General features: G+C 38.5%; 1 protein-coding gene across 3 annotated transcripts in view; it reads left to right on the forward strand.

The window, feature by feature from the left end:
- Positions 1-24,232, forward strand: part of PDHX (pyruvate dehydrogenase complex component X) — a 53,834-nt gene extending 29,602 nt beyond the window's left edge. For 2 of the 3 annotated variants that reach the window (XM_072863977.1, XM_072863975.1), the window contains 7 exons: positions 453-551; positions 5,702-5,885; positions 7,504-7,651; positions 9,715-9,773; positions 11,670-11,828; positions 13,928-13,992; positions 19,757-24,231. In XM_072863977.1, coding sequence (XP_072720078.1) covers positions 453-551; positions 5,702-5,885; positions 7,504-7,651; positions 9,715-9,773; positions 11,670-11,828; positions 13,928-13,992; positions 19,757-20,021 — 979 coding nt within the window. In that variant the 3' untranslated portion in view covers positions 20,022-24,231. Of the gene's footprint in view, positions 1-452; positions 552-5,701; positions 5,886-7,503; positions 7,652-9,714; positions 9,774-11,669; positions 11,829-13,927; positions 13,993-19,756 lie in introns of all 3 variants that reach the window. The other variant, XM_072863976.1, reaches the window with a different exon arrangement.
- The last annotated feature ends 494 nt before the right edge of the window (positions 24,233-24,726 follow it).

The raw sequence follows: 24,726 nt of genomic DNA on the forward strand, positions 1-24,726 counted from the left end.
AACTGCATTAATGATGCAAATACAGCTAGCCAAACAAATAAGAGATGAGCAACCCTCTTGTCTGAGCTCCTAAACTCATTTTTTAATGTTACTATAACAAGCTGGTCTTAAATGTATTTGGTTCTTCACTGATGACCCTTTTCCAGAAGAATCTGCAAGTATATTGCATTGCTGCTGTAAGATGAAAGCTTGGAGATGAGTTTTCCACTCTTTACTTTGATTTCTTTAAGGTCATTATTTTGTTTTTAAATTCAACCTTGCATTACAGCTTGGTGAAGGGGCACAGTCTGACTTCAGCGTTAGGATCACAGCCTTTGTACAGAACTCTGTTTTCTTCCCCAGCTGTTGCTTCTGAAATAGAGCATATATTGTGTAGTTTCTCTTGATATACCTTAAATGAAATAAGTTAATCTTACTATTTAAATAGTTTATTTTTCTCCTCATTTCTTTAGGGTTCGCTTAAGTCCTGCAGCTCGCAACATTCTGGAGACGCATGGACTAGATCCAAGCAATATTGCACCTTCTGGGCCTCGAGGAATCTTCACTAAAGAGTATGTAGATATTTCAGTAAAGCTACAACCTCATATTCCCTTATTTCTTCCTTTGAACCTAGAACAACCTCCACGAACTTGAAAAGTCCATTTATTTAAAAAGCCAACTTTTTGTTCCAGTTTTTTTGATGGGGGAATGGCTTAAATTTGAAAAACCTGTTGAGAAGATATGGAGAATAGGTTAAGAAATATTGTAAGAATCCTTTAATCAAAAAAAAAACTTTTTTTGTTTTTATATCCCATCTGAGCTGTGTAGTAATGCTGTCACATTTCCTGCAGCTCAGCCTGATGGTGGCTACCAACTCCTAGGCATCACTGTTAGCTATCATTGTGAATCTCAATAATTTTGGTATTCAGAGATGTATTCAGAGCCAAAATAAAACAGCAGTGGCCTGTTTTCTTCAACTCCTTTTCTTTGGGGAGTTCAGATCTTTTGCTGCTTTCACTGAAGTTCAGTTATGAAGTCTGTCAGGATTTAATTTGTTCCTCCTTTTTATCAGGCAGGGGAGAGCAATGAAGTGTACTGGTAAGAAATCCAGAGTTCTGTTTTTATCCTATCTTTGATTTAAAGAATGTTTGTTTACAAACCTGTGGTTTGTTATGATCAGGCTTCTAGTAGTCTACCATACTTTTTGAGTATTCGGATATAATGATTGGCACTCAAGCCTTGGAGTGAAGAACTTGTGTATAAAAACGTGTTGTGGTAGATCCAAAGCCCTTAGCCTTGAAATGGTGCATTATCTTCACATTAACATGTATATTATTGGGGATGAGGATTTTGGCAGGAATACTTATTTTTGTTCTCAGTAAAATTATCTCTTTTGACAAATGCCATTGTTCACCTGCACAGACCTTGTTAGCTGCTGTAATTTTAGTTCCATTCAAAGTCAACTAGGTCAGTGTAACTTGTGATTGAACCCAGAGAAGCAGAAAGTGGAAGTCTACTGATTTTTTTCAAAACTTTTTCCTGTGGTCTCTGGCTGAGTTGAGATAAAATAAGGAGTTGAACAGGTATAATGTCCTGTGTAACAGCAAATTATGAGAGAGAGTTTTTTGTTAATTATGTATGTGTAGTGGTAATTTATGGTGTGTTACTAGGCTATGGCAGGTTGAAACCCTCCAGGACTTTGAGCTACCTAATTAACATCCCCTAGTTGCCTTGGTGATGTAGCAAAGATTTTTTTTCTCTGTAGCTATGAGAATTATCTAACAAAGCAGTTTTTAAAAAAGGTTTTCTTCCATACAAAAGATTCGACTTTGAAATGTCATTTTAAGATACAGAATGTCTGGGGGTTTTTTAACCATTCTTTTGAAATGGTGTTAATCTTTCACATGCCTACAGGCTCTGCTATTATGTTCAGTTTGAAATTAAGTATTTGCAGGTTTTGGTAGAGAACTGCTACAGATATTCAGGGAAATATTTCTTGAGACTACTGTTAAAATACATGCCATGCTTTATAGCTGAGTGACTCGTGATCTCTTTTTCGAAGTAGACTAGCAATTGATTCTTTGAGAGAGTGTTGCAAGTTCACTTTTCACTTTTAAACTCTGAGTTTCCTTACTGGACAGGGCTCATGCTTGCCAGATTACAAGAAACAAAGAAACATAGTGAGTCATGTAAGCAGGCAAGATTCTTTCCCCTCACCTTTCTATGTTTAAATTCAATTAACTGTAAAACTTTTAACAGCAATAGGAGCTTTCACTTAATACCTTTCTCTGTCATAATCTACTCCCTTAGTAAGCTGATACTTCATTTGTTATGTGTCTGTGCAAGGATGAATTACTGTTGTCTTCCTCCTGCTTGTTTTTGTTTTATGGAGTGGCAGCTTTTTTTTTTATTTTTAAGCAATATCCTCTGCTTTCTTCAGAAATACACTAGAAAATTGATGTGTCAATACAAAGTAACTCACAACTTTCATCAAAGATTGCACCATGTTCCTAGTCATCAGCTCAGACACTGTGTTTGGGAGAGCTATGTTAAAATTGTTGATTGTTTCAGACTACTTCTGCCCTTTCTCATCCTATTTACTAGTGATCTAGGGATTTATAAATAAATAAATCCCATGAAAAGGTGAGGCGGGCTAGTTACCGATAACTGTGTTTTTCTGAGGCCGTGTTCTTCCCATCTGTACCTTCCTACCAGCTGTCACTAAGTTAGTGTCATTTTGGATCTCAGAGCTGCTCAGGCATTTGCATTTTCAGCTTGCAATAAGGCACAGCATGCACATGTAGTGCTGATTTTCCAGAGAGTCATTTCATGTGTATGTATTGAGTGCAGACTTACAGTGGGATCTATGCTGTGTGCTGCTTGTCAGCTGCCATTATGGATGAATGAGTTCCTTCTATGATGTTGACAGGGCAGTAAGTCTGATACCTAGAAGTTTCTGATGTGTAACATTCTCTGCTCACCTTTTTCCTTCTTCCAGGAAATCTTCTATGAATTGAGTAATTGGATGTTCAGATGAAAGGGGGTTGGGACAATTTAGTAACAATAACTGCCACCAGAGGAAGCTAGTGTCAATCTGTGCATCTCCTCTTGCACCATTGGGTCCTTAGTGATTTTTAGGTGTGTGTATAACCTCTAACTTGTCCATTTCAAAGTATATTTTGAGCAAAAAATACTCAGTTTACTTTTGCCATTCTTTGGATTTTGGCTAATGTGAAGTGGAAAGACTACATGCTTCTGTAGTAGTGGTAAACTGAAGTGTAACAAAGTTGCCAGAATCTGCATACTTCTAATAACAACAGTTTGGTAAGGCATATTTTTGTTTAATAAATGTTTACCAAGCTCTGGTATCTTTTCTGGGGAGCAGACTACTCTCTTTCCTGTTTGTTACCTGTCTCTCTCATCTTTCTCCATTACTATCCTGTGTTGATACAGGTTTATAGAGTACTTTGAAAGATATGTCCAACTCTTCCTTTTCCATTTCTAATAAAACATCTGTTTGCCTGACTTGTACTGAAATCTGTTTAATTTGATTTGCTTTGGTGCCTTCTCCAACTCTGCTTATATGCAGGCTCACAATCTTACACCCATGACAGTCATAACATTGCTGTACTTATTTTTCTTAATCAGTTAAATCATGTGGAATTGGTGGGGGGCAAATTATTTTTATATGTACATATAACAAATATTTATATAATATATAAAATAGAAATATATGAAATATGATTTTTGTATATGTATATTTTATATATTTGTATATCTCATACTCACGCATGAGTTTCAAAAACTCCTGAGTGAATCTTCTAATCTAAAAATAAGCTCAATTTTGGCAATACATTTTTCCATTAACACACTAAAAGCCATTAATATTATTAAAGCATTTTGACTTGGCTATGTTAGGTAGGACCATCTGGTTTTTGTCATTTGCATAACATATGGAAGTAATTTTAAGGCATTTCCTTAGCTTTAAAATATATAATAAGCTATAAAAGCTTTCTTTTATGTGTTATGGAATATAATGAGCAGATGGTCTGTCTTATGACTGCCAAGTTAAAACCCTTAAGTAATTTTTGGTAGCTTCTAATATGTTAACTAGGAAAGTTGCATTATCTCATGCAGTTACTTTTTGTCTCAAATTGTAATGCTAGGAGATGATTTTCATTTCAATGAAATCTGATTCCCCCCCCCCAGCAGTTATATTAAATACCAAACACTTATTTTTAACACAAATTTTGGCTAACGTTAATTTGGGAAGACAAGTAACAATTTTAAGTTACTCAATCATTCTTTTAAATTTTTAATATACTTTGCTGAAGAATGTATTGAAGCTAAAAAATAAATTGAAGCAAGTCAGCAATCAGTAAAAGGCATTATATAGAACGTACAGAGCTTTTCAGTTTTCAGTTCTTGGTTCTGGAGCGCTACTTTGTTAGGAAGAACTAAGAATGCATAATGTTGCTCTGAGATTTTGTCCTTTCTACATAAATTTAATAACACATAAACTATTGACTCTCACTCAAGAATAGACTCTTACTCAAGCAGTAATCTAATGAAATTAGATAGCTTTGTTTAGTATTTATGGCTTATGTTTGAAGCCATGGTATAGTTGTAAGTAGTCTGATTTTTATTTTTAATTTCCTCACGGTTTATGTAATAAAATTTTGTATACATAAACCTTCTTATACATGCTGTGGTGATGTCTTCATGAAGTGATAGAGATTTATCTAAGGTATGTGATACAGACTTTTATTATCAGATCTGGAGCATAAAGAGAGGACATCTATGACTGATATAGCTCTTCTGACAAGTCTCTAGTATAGGTGCAGTTACAACTGCGAAACAAATTTCACTATAGGTTATTTCCCTTGCAATTGGCAGTGGTGGTCTGGATTCAGTCTTTTCTGTTTAGCCTTGTAGGTGCTAATCTTTGGTGTGTTGCTTTATAAATGCAATGCACCTAGGGTAGATGTAGTGTTATAGCTTAAAGATGGGAGTTATGTCTGTCATGCTGTGCCCACAAGAGGGAAGTTTTGTGGGGGTAGCTATATTAGTATAAAGACCATGGGAGAATGCTTATAGAGTAGATGTTGAGCCACAACCACACCTGGGACTGTTAGATGTTACTCAGTTTTGGGCTTGGGTTTTTTAGTGTGGTGCTGTCTTTCAAAATGCTTATGAAGTATGGACTTGCATACTTTCTACACCTCTCTGTGCATATTTATGTCAGAAGGGTGTGAGAAGTGAATGATAAATGTACTACTCAGTTTTCTGTGAGCACTACTTAATTACGTTAAATTCAAATGATTACAAATACAATAGATGAAACAGCTTTTATTTGAGACTTTATAGCCTGACTAAGTGTACTCTATCTTATTTAGAAGAATTGTTAGTGCAATCACAAATTACCTTGTACACTCACAATTAGTGATGAATGTTATGCTTCTCTAACAAATGTTTTCTGTTTACTGCATATTCAAGCCCTTTTATTCACAGAAGTTAATGAGAATTTACTAAAAAGATACCATGAGAGACACAAAATTAATATCATTTAATAATAGTCACCTCCTTAATGTTTGGTTTGACAACAGAAATTTAAATGTACAGAAGTGTCTGATTAATTAAAATAAGTGATGGAATAGTAATACTTTGGGAATTTTTGAAATAGTTTCTTTGTTGTCAGTATTTCACTTTGTTTAATCACCAGGGATGCTCTCAAACTTCTGCAAGAGAAGCAGAAGGGCAAGCCCAGTGAATTGAAACCTGTGGTTTCTCCAGCTCTTCCCCAGCCTACTGCAGTGCCTTGTGCTTCGCAAGCAACAGTTATGACTTCTGCTTATCCAAGGCCAGCAGTTCCACCAGTTTCCACACCAGGACAACCTGCTGCACTGGTAACATTTCTGTTAAGTCCTCAACATTGCTACAGCTAAATATTGCCGTGGGTACTTAAGTAGCTATATGAGATTTCCAGAACTGAAGAGGTGAAGGAAACTAAGGTCCCCCAGGTGCCAAGCCCGGTCATGTGCAGTTTTTAGTATGTTTGTGTGATTCTAAAGCAGTTTAATTCATACTGCAGAGCTCTCAAAATTATGGTCTGCACATTACTTTGTGTAACTTGCAAACTGAAGCCATGAAAAAATTTATAGTGCAGGCCTTGTGTCATGGTTTAACCCCAACCAGCAACTACCTTGGAAAGGGGAAAGTCAGAGAGGCAGCAGTTTTATTTCAGTCCCCAAACAAGAAGATGCCACTAGCTTGGAAATCAACAATACACAGTTTCCCTCAATCCCTGCAGGATCAGTATGTCATTGTGTATTTCCAAACTTGGAGAAACTTGAATTCTGATTTATTTTTACTGTACTTTGTTTGTTTGCTTTCCTGCAATATAAGTATATGTAAATGTCCATTGATGAGTTGTCAAGAAGTGAAGAAGGAAGGGGCTTAATGGCTGCTTTGAAGAGTAATTTTGCAAACTCTAGCACCTAAATACAGTTTCTATGTTAATTTGAAATGTTAGAAATACCAGAAATTATTATTTTTATTTTAAAGAATAAATGCCTGTGCTGAAATGCACATGAGTAGAAGTTGAAAAGCTGTTGTGAAGAACGGGGGAAAAACCTTTCTGGCTCTAGAACTAAATTTGAAGTATCTTTACAGGCTGAAGTTTACAACGTAGCTACAATTCATAATATTCAGAGAATGCTGCTTTTTTTGCACTGTACAAAGAATGAAACAAAGCACAGAAAGCTCACTTAGATATTTTTCCATTACAAAAAAAAAGTTTCTATGGTTGCACCAGAACATACATATTGCAATTTGTTGAGTACTACTCAGTATGTAGTATACATGCTATAGATTAGGTATACAAAATAATACGAGATTCTGTAAAATGTTTTCTTGCTTTCTGTAGTCACTGATATTTAAGAGATTCCTTGAAAGTTGACTTGCTTCTGTGAAGAAGTTGGGCAAACTTCTGCATTTAAACATTACTGAATATATCTGGAAGGAGAGAGAAGAATAACAAAAAAGATGTGCAGTAAAGCCTTTCTTAACAAACCACTCGGAACTGAAAAAGCAGTAGCTTACTGAAGAAATATTCTATTATAATTTAAATGGAACAAAGCATATTCTGAGCAATACGCCAGGTGTGGCAGATGCAACAGTGCTCATATACTCTGGCTGAGAATTAATGCCTGAATACTTGGAAATACTTTTTTTTTGAAGCAGTCTGCTAGAATAGTAGGATTAATTCTATACTGTAAAGTGAAACTGTCTTTATTCTATAAAACCTGTTGTGCTGCTCCAAATTAAGTGGAATAGACTAGAACACTCTGGTCTTAATCATATTAATTTCAGTAATTGGAATGTATTGCTTTTTCATGTCTAGGGGATATTTGAAGTGAGCAGGAGTCACTGATGATAATGCATCAATTCTGGAGTCCCATTTCAGTGAAGGGGAAGTAGGTTTGCTCTCTTGATATTTAATATGCAGCATATGATTTCTTTCAGGGCACATTCACAGAAATCCCAGCTAGCAACATCCGAAGAGTTATTGCTAAGAGATTAACAGAGTCTAAAACTACTATACCTCATGCATATGCTGCTGCTGACTGTGACATTGATGCTATTTTGAAATTAAGAAAAGAACTGGCCAAAGGTTAGTGATTGAACTGATTTACTATAACATGTAGTACTAATGCAGTTTGTCTTGTTTACATAATTTTGCCCAGGAGGTGTATATTTTTGTATAGGCAGAGCACTATGCATTCAAATAATCTTATTTGGTATTCTGTAATGTTGGACTCAAGCTGTAGTTCCTTGTGATTATTGAATTGGACAACTTATCAAGATATAGGAAGACAGAGGTGTTACTTTGCCAACTAACACAACACTGGAGACAACTGCAATTTAATACAGGACTACACATTGTCCAGTAGGTTTTTGTTTCCTTCCATCCAGATGCAGCAATATTTAGCTTCTTGATGGTTAAAATCTCAAATTATTCCTGTGAAAAATAATGGGGGAGGCTTCAAATTAGAATACACTCATGCTCTGTCCTTCTAGGTACAATATTAAAATTTAGTTTTGCTGGCCTCTTTGAATTTACTGGAAAAGGAAACCTAATGCAGCCTCTCAAATTCTGGGTGAGAATGGCTTTAAACATGGTGAGGAAAGAAAGTGTGTTTTTAGCACTCGCCAGCCAATGCATGGTAAATGCCTCTTGAAGGCAAAGTAATGGTATTAATGTGAAGGAGGCAGGGTTATCTTTCACTGAAATTCATATATTTGCTTAAAGGTATGTTAAACTGTTGGAATAGAAATTTGTCCCACAGAAAACTGGATAATTTTAAAATATACATTGAGAATTGGATTAAAAGCTATAAATCTCAATATATATGTGCAAATCCCAACTTTCATGTGTCCACTGTGTCTTATTTATACAGAAATGTTTATGTATGAGATTAAGAAATTTAATTTTCCCTTTTTGTCTCAACTTGTATTCACTGAAGTGAATTATTTAGAAAAAGTTCTTGAAGTTTAAGGTCATAATGCAGGTCAGTTATGTGGTAAGTGGATACTTGGTTCATTCCTCCAAATTTATGATCACTTAACAAGATTTCACGTAATAAAATTCTATAATCTATAAATAATTTTCCCTTTACAAAAGCATTTCTAAAGGTATGTGTATTACATGCCATAAACCAGACTTGAAAATGAAGTAGTTTTTCTTCTTGATCTGTTCAGCTGACAGCAGTGATGATGGTGATACAGTAATGTAGCTTTTTTATTGTGAGAATGTCAGGCATCTTCAGGATAATCTTGTAGCAACATGTGGTATATTCTGCATTGTATCTATAGTCTTTGCTTCTGCTGCCAGTTCTGATCTTAGTGTAAGTACTTTCGGTCTCCTAAAACTTGGAAAAAAAATAATGCTGAGCAAATATAGCCATTGCTTCCATCCCTCCTTTCTTCCAAGCTTTTGGGGAAAGGAAGCAAATGTACTAAGTGTTACGCAGTATTTCTTAGGCTCACATAAAAAAAAAAATCCAGTCCTCTCAAGGTTATTTTATCTGCTTGTGGCTAATGCTGCCTTTTTTTGTGTGTAGCTTTGCTTTTAATTTAACAACTTTGTCACTCATATTATTTTGCAGCCTGCTTTAGAATATATTGTTAACCCATTTTAAGGATTGATAGATGCCTTCAACTTGCTAATTCTTACGTTATAAGGCCCCAAAGGTCACTGGAGAATAACATACTTCTGATTTGTAGCTGAATAAAAGCTGATCTCTGCAATTATTCCAGTTAGGCATCACACTATGTAAAGGATAGTAGTCTCCAGTATTGTCTCTGTATATTTAGAGCCTACAATAGATTTCTACATAGACAGTAAATATGTAAAGTATAAAACACATATGGGCTGCTACTTATAAGAGGGAGTAGTAATACTCGTTTGCAGCTTTTTTGACCTCTAGTAACAGCTAGAAGTCTCTGCTCAGAGACTTTCCTTGATGATAATCCTTTTGTCCCAAGGTTGATAATCCTTTTGTCCCAAGGGTGAGAAGTTTTCTTGCTTTTATGATTGTGTTTTGAAGATGAGTTGCTTTCTGACAATGTTTCAAAGAAGCAAATCTGCTGAATCACTGGAAGCTTGTCATCACACAAACGCTGATAAACAAATCTTATGAGCAATGATTGTTGTATTTTTTTTTCTTTTTGCAGATGACATTAAAGTATCTGTAAACGATTTTATTATCAAGGCAACTGCAGTTACTCTGAAGGTAAGTGAATAATTGACTTGAAAAAAATATATTTTATAGTAAACTGCAAAGGAGACAAGAGAGGTATTTTGTGAGCCTATATTGGAGGTATTAATGTGATCATAGCAAAGCTTGTAATTCTTCATCACTTATTGTCAGGTTTTTTAAGCTCTCCAGGTAAAATTCTCTACGCTGTCTATGCTGTGGACTGTAAAAATGAGAGCTTCTTAGTAAAGATCCACTTACTACTGTTATCATCTGCAGATAATGGTAGATGCTTTGTCAGCAGACTAAAGCAATTGGCAAGATAAGCCTTCTATTCTTTGCTGTTGCATTCTCTTACAGTTATAAACAAATATTTATCTAAGTCTTATACCAATCTTGTGAATTACCTCAGATGTATTCTGATGGCATATTCAGTGATCTCTGCTTTGAATTGGAAACTGTTCAGGCAACTGATCTTTGCTCATTGCTAAGAATTGTCAATGTACAAGTTAAACGATTACAATACATCCTGAAGTTAAGATCTTAAATTTCATAAGGCTCTACTTATTCCATGCCAAACTACAGAGGCTTCACAGTCTCCATAAGCTATTTGTGTGTTCCCTGGGTAGAACTGGATACCTTGCCTTCCAATTTGTGTCGATTGTTCTGCTTGGAAAACACTCCCAGTGCCACTTTAATTTTTTGACACTGGAAGGTTTCAGAGATCCTTTTTTAGGAGAACTCTCACACTTTCAACCTGTCTCCTCTTAGTCCAGAGTGTCTCAAATATAATCACTTGGAAAACATAATGTGAAATTAATCTTATTTCCAAACTTGTGAAAAGAGAGAGCTGTGATGGTTTCACTTGGACGTGGAGTGGTTTTGGTTTAAATTCAGTTTGCACTTAATTTTAGAATAAGTCATAGGTGGGAGCTCTGACCAGCCTGAAGGCCAGTATTTTTAAGGTTCAGGAGGAAATAGTGTATTTTAGTGATCATTAACAGCTGGAAAAGATCTCTGTCAGGTAGAAAGATAACTAAGGGGTACACACACTTGAGCCTCAAACTATCCCATGGAGTTTGCCCTTGTCATCAAGGCAACATACTTATGTGTGACAATGAGTGAATGCGGATTTTGAAGGAGTTTGATGTAGCCATGGATTTGTTACCTATAGCTTCTTAACTGCACAGTGATCACGTTCTAGCTATATGGTAAATGTCTAGAAAAGCTAAACTTTTCTGATATCATTGCATTGTTTGAGCAGTGGGTTCTAAAAGCTACAAACAGACAAGATAAAGCAGAACAAGGATCCAGACTAGTTTCATTACCTCACAACAATATAGAAACATCAGAAAGGGAGTGAGAGCCATTTTTCCCATTTGCGAGGATTATTTTAACTATTCAAAAGCTGAAGGAGGAAGTTAAGTTGGGGAACTAACTTATGCATGTATGAAAACTACATGGAATTACTATGAGAACTCATGGGAACTAATAAATGGATGTATGGATTAAGAGAGAACACTGCCCTGAAATGGACTTGAGAAATTTCTAGCCAAACATGATCTAAATATTAATGTATACTTGTTGGTGTTTTCCCAGCAGCACCAAAAAACCTTCTGGCTGCCCAGCCATTTTCAGTACATTCATGCTTTTTGTCAAACTAAGTTTAAATAAAATAAATGCAACCTAGTCATGTACGTCTATTCTTAGACCCTCACAATGATTTTTTTTTATCTTGCTTGTGGCAGTCCTGATGACAGATGTGACCTGTTCTTTTGCCTTCATTTACAGACAGCAGTCTGTGATGCACTAATTGATTTGGTGAATGCCTGTATGTAGCTATGTGTCTTAAAGGATCTTCCATTTTCTTGATAATTGATTGCACCATTGTTCTCTTAACAGCTGTCTCTTTTTACTCTCTCTCTTTTTTAGCAAATGCCAGATGTGAATGTAACCTGGGATGGAGAAGTCTGCAGGCAGCTGCAGTCCATTGACATTTCTATTGCTGTGGCAACAGACCGAGGTCTCATTACACCAATCATAAAAGATGTTGCTGCCAAGGGAATAAAGGAAATTGCTGCCTCTGCAAAGGTAGGTCTTAAATGTATGGCAGGCTGAGGAATATAGTAGCTATATAGTTTTTTTTGTAGGAGAAAATGTAGCATGACCCAGATACACATCAGTAATAACAAAGGCAGTTTCAAAATGGATCTAAAGCAGTTTCAGCATTCCTTAGACTGCAAAATTAGTATTAATGTTGCAAGTCTGTTCATTTCTAATTAACAGTAACTTAGCCATCATGTTATTTAGTTGAATGCTGGCTAGACTGTTTTTGAAAAATAAGCCTATACAGACTTCTGCAATTTAATATAATTGTATTTCTTTAATCCTCATGAGAAAGCTAGATAATGTTAATTTATTTAGTGTTTCTGGTCTTTGGGCTTGAGATTTTGTTTGTTTGGGAGGTTTCCCCTCCACCTCCCTTTCCCAGAAATTTGCTTCTGCACATTACAAATACTTTGTTTGTATGACTCTACCTCCACCCACATGCAAACAAAAAGAAGTCAATTCAATCATAGTTTCCACTTACTGACTCTGGCCCTTTAAGGCAGGGGTGAGGCTTCATAGAAATTACCTCTTGGTAGATTGAATTGAGTGTTTGACAGGATATTCATAGAACGCATGTAGAAAATCCCTGGAAAGCAGAACAGGCAATTACTGGAAAGGAAAGAAGGAGGGAAGAAGGAAGGGGAGGGAAGAAGGAAGGGGAGGGAAGAAGGAAGGGGAGGGAAGAAGGAAGGGGAGGGAAGAACATGGGAAAAAATCCTAGAAAACAGTGGTAGAATTCCTAAAAAGGGATTGGAAAAATTCCTAGAAAACAGAGGGGATTAATGGAATAATCTTCTGCAAGAAAGTTTCACAAATGTGATATATCACTTTTTTCATGTTGTGATAAAGTAGATTTTTGGGGGTTTTTTATTTGCTTCCACAGAAATTTCTGCAATGTAATTAAATGATTGGAAACTATCATTAGTTTCATTATTTTTACCAGAAAAAGAAAAATATAAACAGACTGTGCTGCTTTTATCAGTATTCCTAGAAGTAGATCTGAGTCTATTTCCCTGACTGTGCTTTTGGAAATAGTTATTTTTGTCTTAAAAGGTCATAATGCTGCAATTGTCACAACATGACATTTTCCATGTCCTTTTCTGCCTGCGGAATAAATATGGTACAGCCAAAAAACACTAAATGTATTCTATACGTGATCATCTGTCCTGCGTACATTCCCACATCAGTCTCTGCTTGTCAGTTGAAGAGCTCCTCATTTTGGAAAGGTTGCTACTAATGGAGAAGTCATGTGACACATTTCCAGTCACCACCTTTTCCATTGGGTACTCACAGGGTGTTAGGAACAAGTTGGTGGCTGAATAACTGGCTCTTGACCCACTGATGAGTGCCATTTCTCTTGAGGTCCACACAGTCCTTTCTTCCTTATGACAACTACTGTAAGAATTATTAATCCTGATTCCCACTGCTTCCATCTAAGGAGACCTCTGAACTAGAAACATCCTAAGTGGGGATAAGGTTCTTTTTCTCTGTGATCTTACCTTTGAACATAGTATGAACTTCTTGGGCTGTATTTTGAACAAAATGTTTGTGGACAGTTTCTTCTGTTATATTTAGAAGTAGAAAAGTCTCACAAATGAAATGGGGGTCACAGGAAGGGTGCTCTTTAAGGTGGTTGAATGCTTAGCTGGAAGAAATACATTCTCTCAATCTGCTAGAAAGTTCTGAAGTGGTACATGGCAGTTTCTTTAAAAAAATATGATAAGAATACTACTGTGAATTTGTCTCATAAGTATTTTGCTAGATATTTTTATCATCTAAAACACCAGGGAGAATGGTGTTTCCATTTGAAAACTGGAACAAGGTTTGTAAGGTGAGAGAACAGCTTTTATTGAACAGCCAATATTGTTGGGAAAATGAAGCTGTGTGTCCTAGTCTCTCTGCCAAATCATTGCAGCTACAACAACAATGTTGCTGAGCTGCTTCCCTAAATCCAAAAGCAGATGACTTTTTAATGGCTGTGTGGTACTTAAATGTCTTACTGAAGTAAAAAGAATTAGTCTATTACAACACTTAAATTTCTTTCCTCTCTTCTCCTCTTTTTCTTCTTTCATTTTCCTTAGGCTCTAGCAAAGAAAGCAAGAGAGGGAAAACTGTTACCGGAAGAGTACCAGGGAGGATCTTTTAGGTAAAACTCTCTAGCAGTGTTTAATATATGCAGTGTGGGTTCAGAACTGCTTTATCCTCCGCTATTCCACTGTGTGTTAAAGCATTGCCTTTTAAAATCTTGCTCCACTTAGGATGAAATGCCATGTGATGATTCTGAGGGCTAAACCTAGGTCGAGTGTCCTGTATCAGGGGAAATAATTATCTTTGTACAGGTTTATTTCATCTGAGCCTGGTGTGAAATTAATGTTTTTCATACTGAGAGTGATCTGACTTTTATTTTTGCACCTAATTTTTCCCAATTGCAGAAGAATGTTGTTGTGTTGGTTTTCTTTTTAAATTACATTCTGTAGTTAGGAAAACCCATTGACAATAGTTTTAAAACAAATATTTTTAAAAGAAGTTGTTTGGCAGAGGTATTGCAGCAGACAATGATGTCCCATTTGTCTTCAATTCACTCTTCAGAGGAATGTCTCTAGAGGGGCAAAAAAAAGTTACAGCAAAGTTGTGGTGTTAACTCTTATAGTTTACTTTTAACTGAAACATTAGAAACTGAGTAGATCAATTTTAAATAGTAGCACATTTAGTAAATTTTTTTCTATAAAATGTACTCTGCAAAAAAAGCTAGTGAACTCAGTGGTGAGAAATAAATAGCATGTGTAAACACGAGCATAAATGTAGTGACACAGTTGCATAATTAATTTCTCAGCTGACTTTTTACACTCCCCAAGTTTCTAAAACTTTTAATGTACTGTATTTTATGACACAGTATCAAGCAACATTTTTTGTTATATAAACTTTAGCTTAGCTCACTTGTTAGTTTTCTAAAAGCTAATTCTGAATGCCTATGTTAATCATATCTTCTAGAATAGATAATTTGTGATGACAGTAATGCTACAAACTTCTTCAGAAACATTGCTGTAATGTATATTAATGTGCCTGGGTTGCAACTGTCTGGAGTATGTGGCGCTCGTGCTGGAGGAGTGGTCAAAAAAAAAATCTCTAAGCCTTTCAGCAGAAAAAATGTGTCGAAATGCAGCAGTGGAGGCTTGGATGTCTTCATCAAAACAAATGGCCCCTGAATGTGAATAACTGTGGGTGTTTCACTGGTAACAGATGGCAGTAGTGAGAACAGCTGTGTGAGGTGTGACCAGGTGGATGATCTGCTCAGCCTGGTGGCAGAGCCAGGAGAGGAAGTAGAAAGGTTAAGGAGCATCAAGGAGGCTGAGAAAGATAAACTGGTGGAACTGTGCTCTGCCCTCTGTGAGACAAACAGGAACAGCCACCAGAAAAAAAAATGACGATCAAGGAGATCCTGTATCCTGCCCCCACCAGGCTGAAGGCAGTGAAGGAAAGGAGTGAATGGAGACAAGTCTGTGCTTGGGGCGGCAGGTGAACCCCTCCTTGCCCACCTCTCCTTCCCAGGTGCCTCTGTACAACAGGTATGAGGCCTCTGGATGTGGAAGGACAGTCAATGGATGATGTGGATGACGGAAAGGAGGTGTTGCCAAGGTCAGAAAGGCCTACCCCTGTATCACTATCACCTCCACGAGGAAGAAAAGACAGGTTATAGTTGTAGGCAACTCCCTTCTGAGGGGAACAGAGGGTCCAGTATGCCAGACAGACCCTCCTCTTAGGGTAGCCTGCTGCCTCCCTGGGGCTGGGTTAAGGACATCACTAGGAAACTTGCTAGACTGGTGCAGCCCTTGGATTATTACCCATTACTGCTCTTCCATGTGGGTGGTGATGAGGCAGCAATGTGTAGTCCGAGGGCAATCAAAAGAGACTTCAGGGCCTTGCGACAGTTGGTAAGGGAATCTGGAGCACAGGCTATTTTTTTCTCTCTCCTTCCAGTTGCGGGCAGCGACATTGGAAGAAACAGACACACTCACTCAATTAATACATGGGTCCACGGCTGGTGTCACTGCCACAATTTTGGGTTTTTCAATAATGGGAAGGCCTACACGGCACCAGGCCTGCTGGTGTCAGATGGGATTCACCTTTCTCAAAGGGGGAAGAGGGTCTTTGCTCACAAGCTTGCAGGGCTCATTGACAGAGCTTTAAACTAGACTTGAAGGGGGAGAGGCGATAATATCAGGCTTGCCTGTGACAAGCTGTGGGAAGACATGCCAAGGTTAGAGGGATGGGGTGCTAGTGAGGGCCCCTCAGCCTGTTGCTCTGAGATGTGCTGGCTACACTGGAGCACACTTGAAGTCTTACGTAGATAAGCCAGGGGCTCCTGAGGTAATAGGAGCCAACAGGGAAACACCAGTGAAATACCTCAAAGGAATTAAGGGGTGTTCCTCTAAGAAGGTGACACGGCCGACAGCCCAGCTGTCAACACCAATGCACGCAGCACGGGCAACAAACAGGAGGAGCTGGAAGCCACTGTGCTGCTAGAAAGCTATGACCTAGTTGCCATTCCTGAAACTTGGTGGGACAAATCCCATGACTGGAGTGCAGCTATCGATAGCTACAGGCTGTTCAGAAGGAACAGGCAAGGAAGGAAGGAAGGGCAGAGGAGTTGCTGTCTATGTCAAGAAATTGACAGAGTATGAAGAGCTGTCTCCAAAGAATAGCCACAAGCAGGCTGAAAGCATATGGGTTCTTACACATTAGACACCAAGGCAACAAAGGGAACCTTGTTGTTGGTGCCTACTACAGGCCACCTGATCAAGGGAAGCCTATTGATGAAGACATCTTACTACAGCTACAGGAGGCATTGCTCTCACAGGCTCTCGTCCTGCTGGGGCACTTCAACCACCCCGACATCTGCTGGAAAAGTAGCATGGCGAGCTGTAGGCAATCCAGGACTCCTGGAATGCATTGAGGATAGCTTCTTAACCCCGGTAATAGACAGCCCTACCAGAGGGGATGCGATACTGGACCTGTTGGTCACCAACACACGTGAGCTAATTGGTGACATCCAGATTGGAGGCAGCCTGGGCTGCAGTGATCATGCACTGGTGGAGTTCGCAGTCCTGAGGGGTATGGGACAGGCAAAGAGTAAAGTCAGGACCCTGAATTTTAGGAAAGCAAAATTCCAGCTGTTCAAGAAATTAGTCACAGGACCCCCTGGAAAACTGCCCTCAGGGACAAGGGAGCAGAACAGCGCTGGCAGATCTTTAAGGATGCTTTCCATAAAGCACACAATCTCTCAATCCCCAGGTGTAAGAAATCAGGCAAGGAAGGCAAGAGACCAGCATGGATGAATGAAGACCTGCTGGTCAAACTAAAGGACAAGAAGGAAATGCACAGGCAGTGGAAGCAGGGACAGGTATCCTGGGAATAGTATAGGAACACTGCCTGGTTGTGTAGGGATGGGGTCAGGAAGGCCAAGGCGTGGCTGGAGCTGAACTTGGCAAGGGATGCAAAGAATAATAAGAAGGGCTTCTATGGGTATGTCAGCCAGGAAAGGAAGGTCAAAGAAAGTGTACCACCCTGATGAACACGACTGTCAAACTGGTAACAACAGACAAGCAGAATGCTGAGGTACTCAAACTTTTTTGCCGCAGTCTTCACTGACAAGCTCTCTTCCCAGACCTCTCAAGTGGATGGACCACAAGGCAGGGCCTGGGGGAGCAAAGTCCCTCCCACTGTAAGAGAAGATCAGGTTTGAGACCACCTGAGGAACCTGAACATACCTAAGTCTATGGGACCTGATGAGATGCAGCCCAGAGTCCTGAGGGAACTGGCTGATGTAGTTGCCAAGCCCCTCTCCATTATATTGGGAAAGTCATGGCAGTCAGGTGAAGTCCCTGGTGACTGGAAAAAGGGAAGCATTGTGCCCATCTTTAAAAAGGGTAGAAAGGATGACCCTGGGAACGACCGACCTCTCAGCCTCACCTCTGTGCCTGGGAAGATCATGGAACAGATTCTCCTAGAAGCTATGCTAAGGCACATGGAGGGACAGGGAGGTGATTTGAGACAGCCAGCATGGCTTCACCAAGGGCAAGTCTTGCTTGATGAACCTAGTGGCCTTCTATGATGGAGTGACTACATCAGTGGACAGGGGAAGAGCTACGGATGCCGTCTATCTGGACTTCTATAAGGCCTTTGACACGGTCCCCCACAACATCCTTCCCTTTAAATTGGAGAGATATGGGTTTGATGGGTGGACTGTTCAGTGGATAAGAAATTGGCTGGAAGGTCACATCCAGAGAGTAGTGGTCAGCGGCTCAATGTCCAGAGGGAGATCAGTGATGAGTGCTGTCCCTCAGGGGTCCATACTGGGATCAGTACTGTTTAATATCTTCATCAATGACACAGACAGTGGGATCAAGTGCACCCTCAACAAGTTTGCAGACAACACCAAGCTGAGTGGTGCAGTTGACATGCCTGAGGGACAGGATGCCATTCAGAGGGACCTGGACAAGCTGGAGAAGTGGGCCCATGTGAACCTCATGAGGTTCATCAAGGCCAAGTGTAAGGTCCTGCACCTGGGTCAGGGCAACCCCTGGTATCAATACAGGCTAGGGGATGAAGGGATTGAGAGCAGCCCTGCTGGGAAGGGCTTGGGGGTACTGGCAGATGAAAAGCTGGACATGAGCCAACAATGTGCGCTCGCAGTCCAGAAAGCCAACCGTATCCTGGGCTGCACCAAAAGAAGCGAGGCCAGCAGGTCAAGAGAGGTGATTCTGCCCCTCTACTCTGCTCTGGTGAGACCCCAGCTGGAGTACTGCATCCAGCTCCGGAGTCCTCAGTACAAGACAGACGTGGACCTGTTGGAGTGGGTCCAGAGGAGGGCCATGAAGATGATCAGAGGGATGGAACACTTCTCCTATGAGGAAAGGCTGAGAGAGTTGGGGTTGTTCAGCCTGGAGAAGAGAAGGCTTTGGGGAGACCTTATTGCAGCCTTTCAATACTTAAAGGGGGCTTATAAGAAAGATGGGGAGATACTTTTTAACAGGGCCTAAAGCAACAGGACAAGGGGGAATGGTTTTAAACTAAAAGAGGGTAGATTTAGACTGGAAAAGGAAGAAATTTTTTCACAATGAGGGTGGTGAAACACTGCAACAGGTTGCCCAGAGAGGTGATAGATGCCCCATCCCTGGAAACATTCAAGGTCAGGTTGGACGGGGCTCTGAGCAACCTGACCTAGTTGAAGATGTCCCTGCACATTGCAGAGGGGTTGGGCTAGATGACCTTTAAAGGTCTTTCCTACCCGAACTATTCTATGATTCTGTGATTCTATACAGATTAATCTGTTTTCCACTCTTTGCTGTAACTATAACAAAAAGGAGGAGATGGTGGGCCAGCTTTCTTTGTAGACAATCTGTCACAAAAGAGTCCAAGCCTTTTTTAATATACCACTTCCCAGTTGATGACACAGACAAAAGTGTTCAAGGGAGAAAGGCATGATGAGGCTTTCCTGTGCCTGAGTGATATCTAGATGCCCCAATTGTATCATTTGATTATCAGCAGCCATTGTAACAAAGTTGTGAAGTTCAATCTAAAAGACATTTGGCTTGGAACAGGGATAGGCAAAGTTTATTTGAAGATAGCACTTTTCTGTCCTACTTTACGCCTTTAGTGCATGCAATGCAAGGATATATTGCTGTAAAGAAATGGGGCTTTTAAAAAGGTGCATTACTTGTAATTGCAAAAATCCCAAACTCTCGAGAGTCTGAATGTGCCCTACTGAAATCCAGTTCAGATCTATTCTGAAGTTAATGGGTTTGTCCTTGGGAGAGAATTGGGTCATAGTAGTCTTTGAATATAGATTATTTCTTCTAGGGGATATATAACTTCTGATACTACGGGTAACTCTTTTCTCTTTCATTTAGTATCTCCAATTTGGGCATGTTTTGCATCAATGACTTCACTGCAGTCATAAACCCTCCACAGGCCTGCATCCTAGCTGTGGGCCGAGCGAGACCAGAGCTCAAGATTGTGGAAGATGAAGAAGGGAATGAGAAACTTAAGCAGCATCAACTCATGACAGTGACTCTTTCAAGTGATGGTCGGGTGGTAGATGATGAACTGGCTTCAAAGTTTCTAGAGACCTTGAAAGCCAACATAGAGAATCCAGTGCGGCTTGCCTTGTGTTAAACTCGGTGAAGATTGCTTCTTGTTATGACAACATAGATAACTGTTATGTACTTGGGGTTGTTTATCTGTATAGAGGATTAAATAGTTACTGTGAGAAGGACAGTTAAAATATTTAATTTATTGAAATAATGTGAAAAACTATTAATTTTCATGCTTTTAGTCTTTTGCAATGACCAGGTTTTATACTGTAAAGCCAAAAGACTTTAAAGTTAACATACTACGTTTCTTCAAACAGTACTAATGGCACATAATGTTTGTGTAGAAAAGTCAATCTTCTCTGTAAAGGAAAATTCAGGAAAAGTTCATGAAAATTTAAAAGGGCATCATAGAATAGTTTGGGTTGGAAAGGACCTTTAGGTCATCTAGTCCAACCCTCCCTGCAATGAGCAGGGACATCTTCAACTAGATCAGGTTGCTCAGAGCCCTGTCCAACCTGACCTTGAATGTTTCCAGGGATGGGGCATCTGCTACCTCTCCGGGCAACCTGTTCCAATGTTTAACCACCCTTATAGTAAAAAATTTCTCCCTTACATCTAGTCTAAATCTACCCTCTTTCAGTTTAAAAGCATTCTCCCTTGTCCTATCACAACAGGCCTTACTAAAAAGTTTGTCCTCATCTTTCTTGTAGGCCCCCTTTAAGTACTGAAAGGCTGCAATAAGGTCTCCCCAGAGCCTTCTCTTCTCCAGGCTGAACAACCACAACTCTCAGCCTTTCCTCATAGGAGAAGTGTTCTATACCTCTGATCATTTTTGTGGCCCTCCTCTGGACCTGCTCTAACAGGTCCATGTCTTTCCTGTGCTGAGGACTCCAGAGCTGGATGCAGTACTGGTACTGTAGATGCTGTACCTGTGCTGAGATGGGATGCTTTGTTTAAGGGCTAAATATCTGGGTTTTAGAGTGAGGAACACAAGAATCGTAATTGAGCAAAGTGCTGCCATGAGTCCTGGTCAATACTAGATAACTGAGTAGCTAAATTATATTGCTGCAGTAGAAAGTTTTTTCAGTTTTCAGAAGATTTTTCTGGTACGTTGTGCCATCCAAATTAGATTGAAATAAGGTTTATAAGATTTTGACAGCTATTTCAATGGCTTCCTACATAAGAGCAAAGACATTACAAACAAAAAAATTTTGGTTGAATTTCATTTACATTGCAGATTTAACTGTTCTTTATCTTCTCTACTGTAAGCACATTGAAGAAAACAAGGTGATTGTGGAGATGAATGGGGAAAAGAAATGATAGGAAATTGTGAGAGAGACTAAATTAGATCATAGATAAAGTAATTTCTCAAAATATTAAGTAATCTGTTGAAATCCACAGTTTCATTTATATAATTAGAACTCATTAAAACACATTTAAACTGTAGGTGCATCTATTTTTTTTCCAGTATTTTAAGATAACTGCATCATCTAATGCCTTGCAGAGGGGTAGAGAGGAGAATAAACTTGTCTGAATAAATACATTCTCCATAAAGGATGGAATCTCAGCATCATTGATTTTTAGTTTTTGGTGGAACCAACATTTAGTGACAACAACATTTTGTGTAAAAGATTAATAATAGGTTTTCTTTGACTTAATTTGGAGACAATTATATTTTTTAAATTTAGAAGTTGCCCCAACTCAGATATCTTCTTCAGTACCACAATATAAAAAAATATCTTTTTTCAGGTGCTCTGTGATATTGTGGTTAACTTAAAACCCAAGTTAATTGGGCCAGCAGAATTGTGATGAAAAATTAGCTTTGATCTCTTAATCTCATAGAGGTTTGAGTATGAAAGGTCAAATTTTGCACACTGAATATTTGCTGATTTAATGCTGTTCTTTGCATGGATAGAATAAAGATGTATGTAGAAAGTATTTCATCATGACTGTATATTGAATTGTAACTCAGAGGCTTAAGTGCAGTGGCCTGAAGTTTAAATTAACAGAAGTAGATTGGTGGGGGTTTTTTTCTTGTATATAAATATGGAACTATGTATTGTATGTGTTTGTAATGAAATAACTGCATTTACAGGACCTGGTGAGAATATAAATTGTCAGTAGAATTCTGGGAGTTTGCCTTATTCCAGTTTGTGCAAGTACTTTATTTAAGATTTGGAGGACTTGTTTTTTGAGCTGCTGCCATAATTAAAAATCTGGTTGCAAGACAAAACCTTTAGTTAATACTGAGTTGAGAGTTTTTGCTAAATGAGTTTTCTTCTTTGGCTTGTTCTGATATCATAAATTTCATAAACTATTAATCTAACAGTAGGGAGAGATTTTGAGTACTAAATCTAGTTTACTGTGCAATAATGGATGTATCCATTCTGTATTTCTAGGAGGTTCTCACTGATAAATTGTATTCAAGATTGGGTGCTGAAGGTTAATTTGCAATTTTAAATGGTTAACCATGAATTTTTCCAAAGTTGTTTGTCAATCCCATATTACTTCGAAGGGAAAAAAACCACCAATTTATATATTGCCCCTAATAATGTACAAGATGTTCTCGTTGTTTGCATAGCTAAATCTTGGTCTGCCCAGGAGAATTTGCAGACTTATTTAAAATCTGATATACTGTTCTCCATTTTTGTACTTGGTGTTCTGGTGGTGTTGTGTGCTTCCCAGCGTTTGTATATTCTACTCTTTAGCTGGCCACAGTTAGGGCTGCATGGCTGATGTGTACAACTATAATTTTGCATGTATGTGTGTTCATGTAGTGTGAGTCAGTATTGCTTTTGGAGCCACTGGAAGGCGCTATTGTATGTAAGTATAGAATGTTTATCATGTCTCATTTTTGTAGGTACTAATACATCCATTATACTTCCCCTGTTCAACACAAACAGGTGAAGACAATGCAACTCTTTCTCCAGGTTAAATAAACCTTTACAACTTTTGAACTAGGCAAATCTCTGTAAGGCTTTACAAACTTTAATTCCAATTCCTTTACACCTGCCTGCTTGCCAGCATTGTAATTTGACATAAAGATGCATGTATGTGATTTGTAAGCCTGTGAAGGAAATCTCTGGAATTCAGACATGTGATAGCAGTCAGATCTCCTTAATTTCAGAGTAATCGTACCATTTGGTAACATCTACCACTTTAGCAGAAGTGAGACAACAAATAGTTGCCCATATAAAACACTGAATGTCTTTCTGAAGAGTTTAAGGATTTGGGAATGGGGGCAATGGATACAATGGCCCAGAAAGTGAACCATATGAAATGGTTGTGCTTACATTTGAAGCAAATTTGCCTTGAAGAAAAAATTTCACAGATGCAAAATATAACTTTTTGTGTTTTATTCTTTCAAATGTCTTCTGTCAACTTGTTTTTTACATACCTAAGCAAGAAATACTATGAAGACATCTGCTTTCTTGAAGAACTAAAAAAAAAATAAAAAACAAAATTGAGTATGCTAATGTCTGCTGGAAATGTCTGCCTTTAGGATATGCTTGGGGAAAATTACTTTCTTCATATAATTTTCCTTTGCAAGAGACATAGTTAGAAAAAAAATAAAGGGTAGCTATTTTGGACTTTGTGATTGTTGTCAAGTATTGAACTTTGTGTCACACTTTAATCCCTAATTACGCTGTCAGAATGTTTGACTTGTTTGGATCTTTTTTACTGCAATGTATTCTTTATGAAATAAAATTTCTGTAATTAATCTTCCTACATGTAATCCCTGAAAGAACCTCACTCCACAAAGTGAATGCTCAGTGCTGTTTTCGCCTAATCCTTTTGTCCACGTGCTCATCTCCATCCATACAAAATACAGTAGACACCCTTATTTCAACTAATGATTACTCTCATTGGATATAATAGAATTTTAAAGTTGAGTAGGAAGCCATAAATATGACAATAATCCAAGAAACAAAGTCTGAACACATGCTTGTACAGGAATCGCGTTAAAGTATATGCAATTGCAGAGTGAGTTAGGGGGAAACTAATTCAGAATTGTTGGAACTAAGTATCATGCTTGATGTGTTTTTCATATGCAATAATTTGTGCCATAAAGTGATGGACAATAAAGAAAAAGGTGCTGTTAGGATTGATCATGTAATAGTCTTATGGTGGTGACCTGTAGGTTTGAAACTGATTTTTTTTTTGCACTTTCTTGGCTTTTCTTGTCTGACTTCTCATTTTTCTACTGAGTTTTTGTCCTCGATTACATCAGACCATAACAAATACTTTTTCCTCCCTAAACTCCACTGAAAATGCTGTGCATTATTGTAATTTCTTTGAAAGCAGTGGAAATAAAGCACATAGTAAATAATGGTTGCACAATGACCGGTGCCAACTGGTCAGATGGGTCAGTCTCTTTCTGTCAGAAGTACTCATTTGCAAGCCCCTTTCAGTACCACTCAGTTTATCCTGGTAGTTTCAGATATGGGTTAATTGGAGTAAGGTTAATCTACTTGTATGTTAACCAAAAATGGGCAAGACTAGGAGCAGCCACTGGGAAGCTTAATTTCTATAACTTGTGCTGCAGGCTTTTATGGAGAAGAATTTTGCTCTCACAGGTGGACAGTATCTTTCACAGCCACTCTGCTTCAAGGATATGAAAAGCTGTAGCATAGAATTAAAAACTTTGCATAGGCAAAGGCACAGCTGAGATGTGGCAAACATGACAGCATATACATTTAAAGGCTTCAGTGACTGAAGAGCTGAAAAGTATCCCAATGTTGTCTTTTGGTAGAAGGAAACCGTGTCACAAGGAGCCCTCTTGCCAA

This window comes from Ciconia boyciana, chromosome 6 (assembly GCF_034638445.1).
Source record: "Ciconia boyciana chromosome 6, ASM3463844v1, whole genome shotgun sequence".
Classification (NCBI taxonomy): domain Eukaryota; kingdom Metazoa; phylum Chordata; class Aves; order Ciconiiformes; family Ciconiidae; genus Ciconia; species Ciconia boyciana.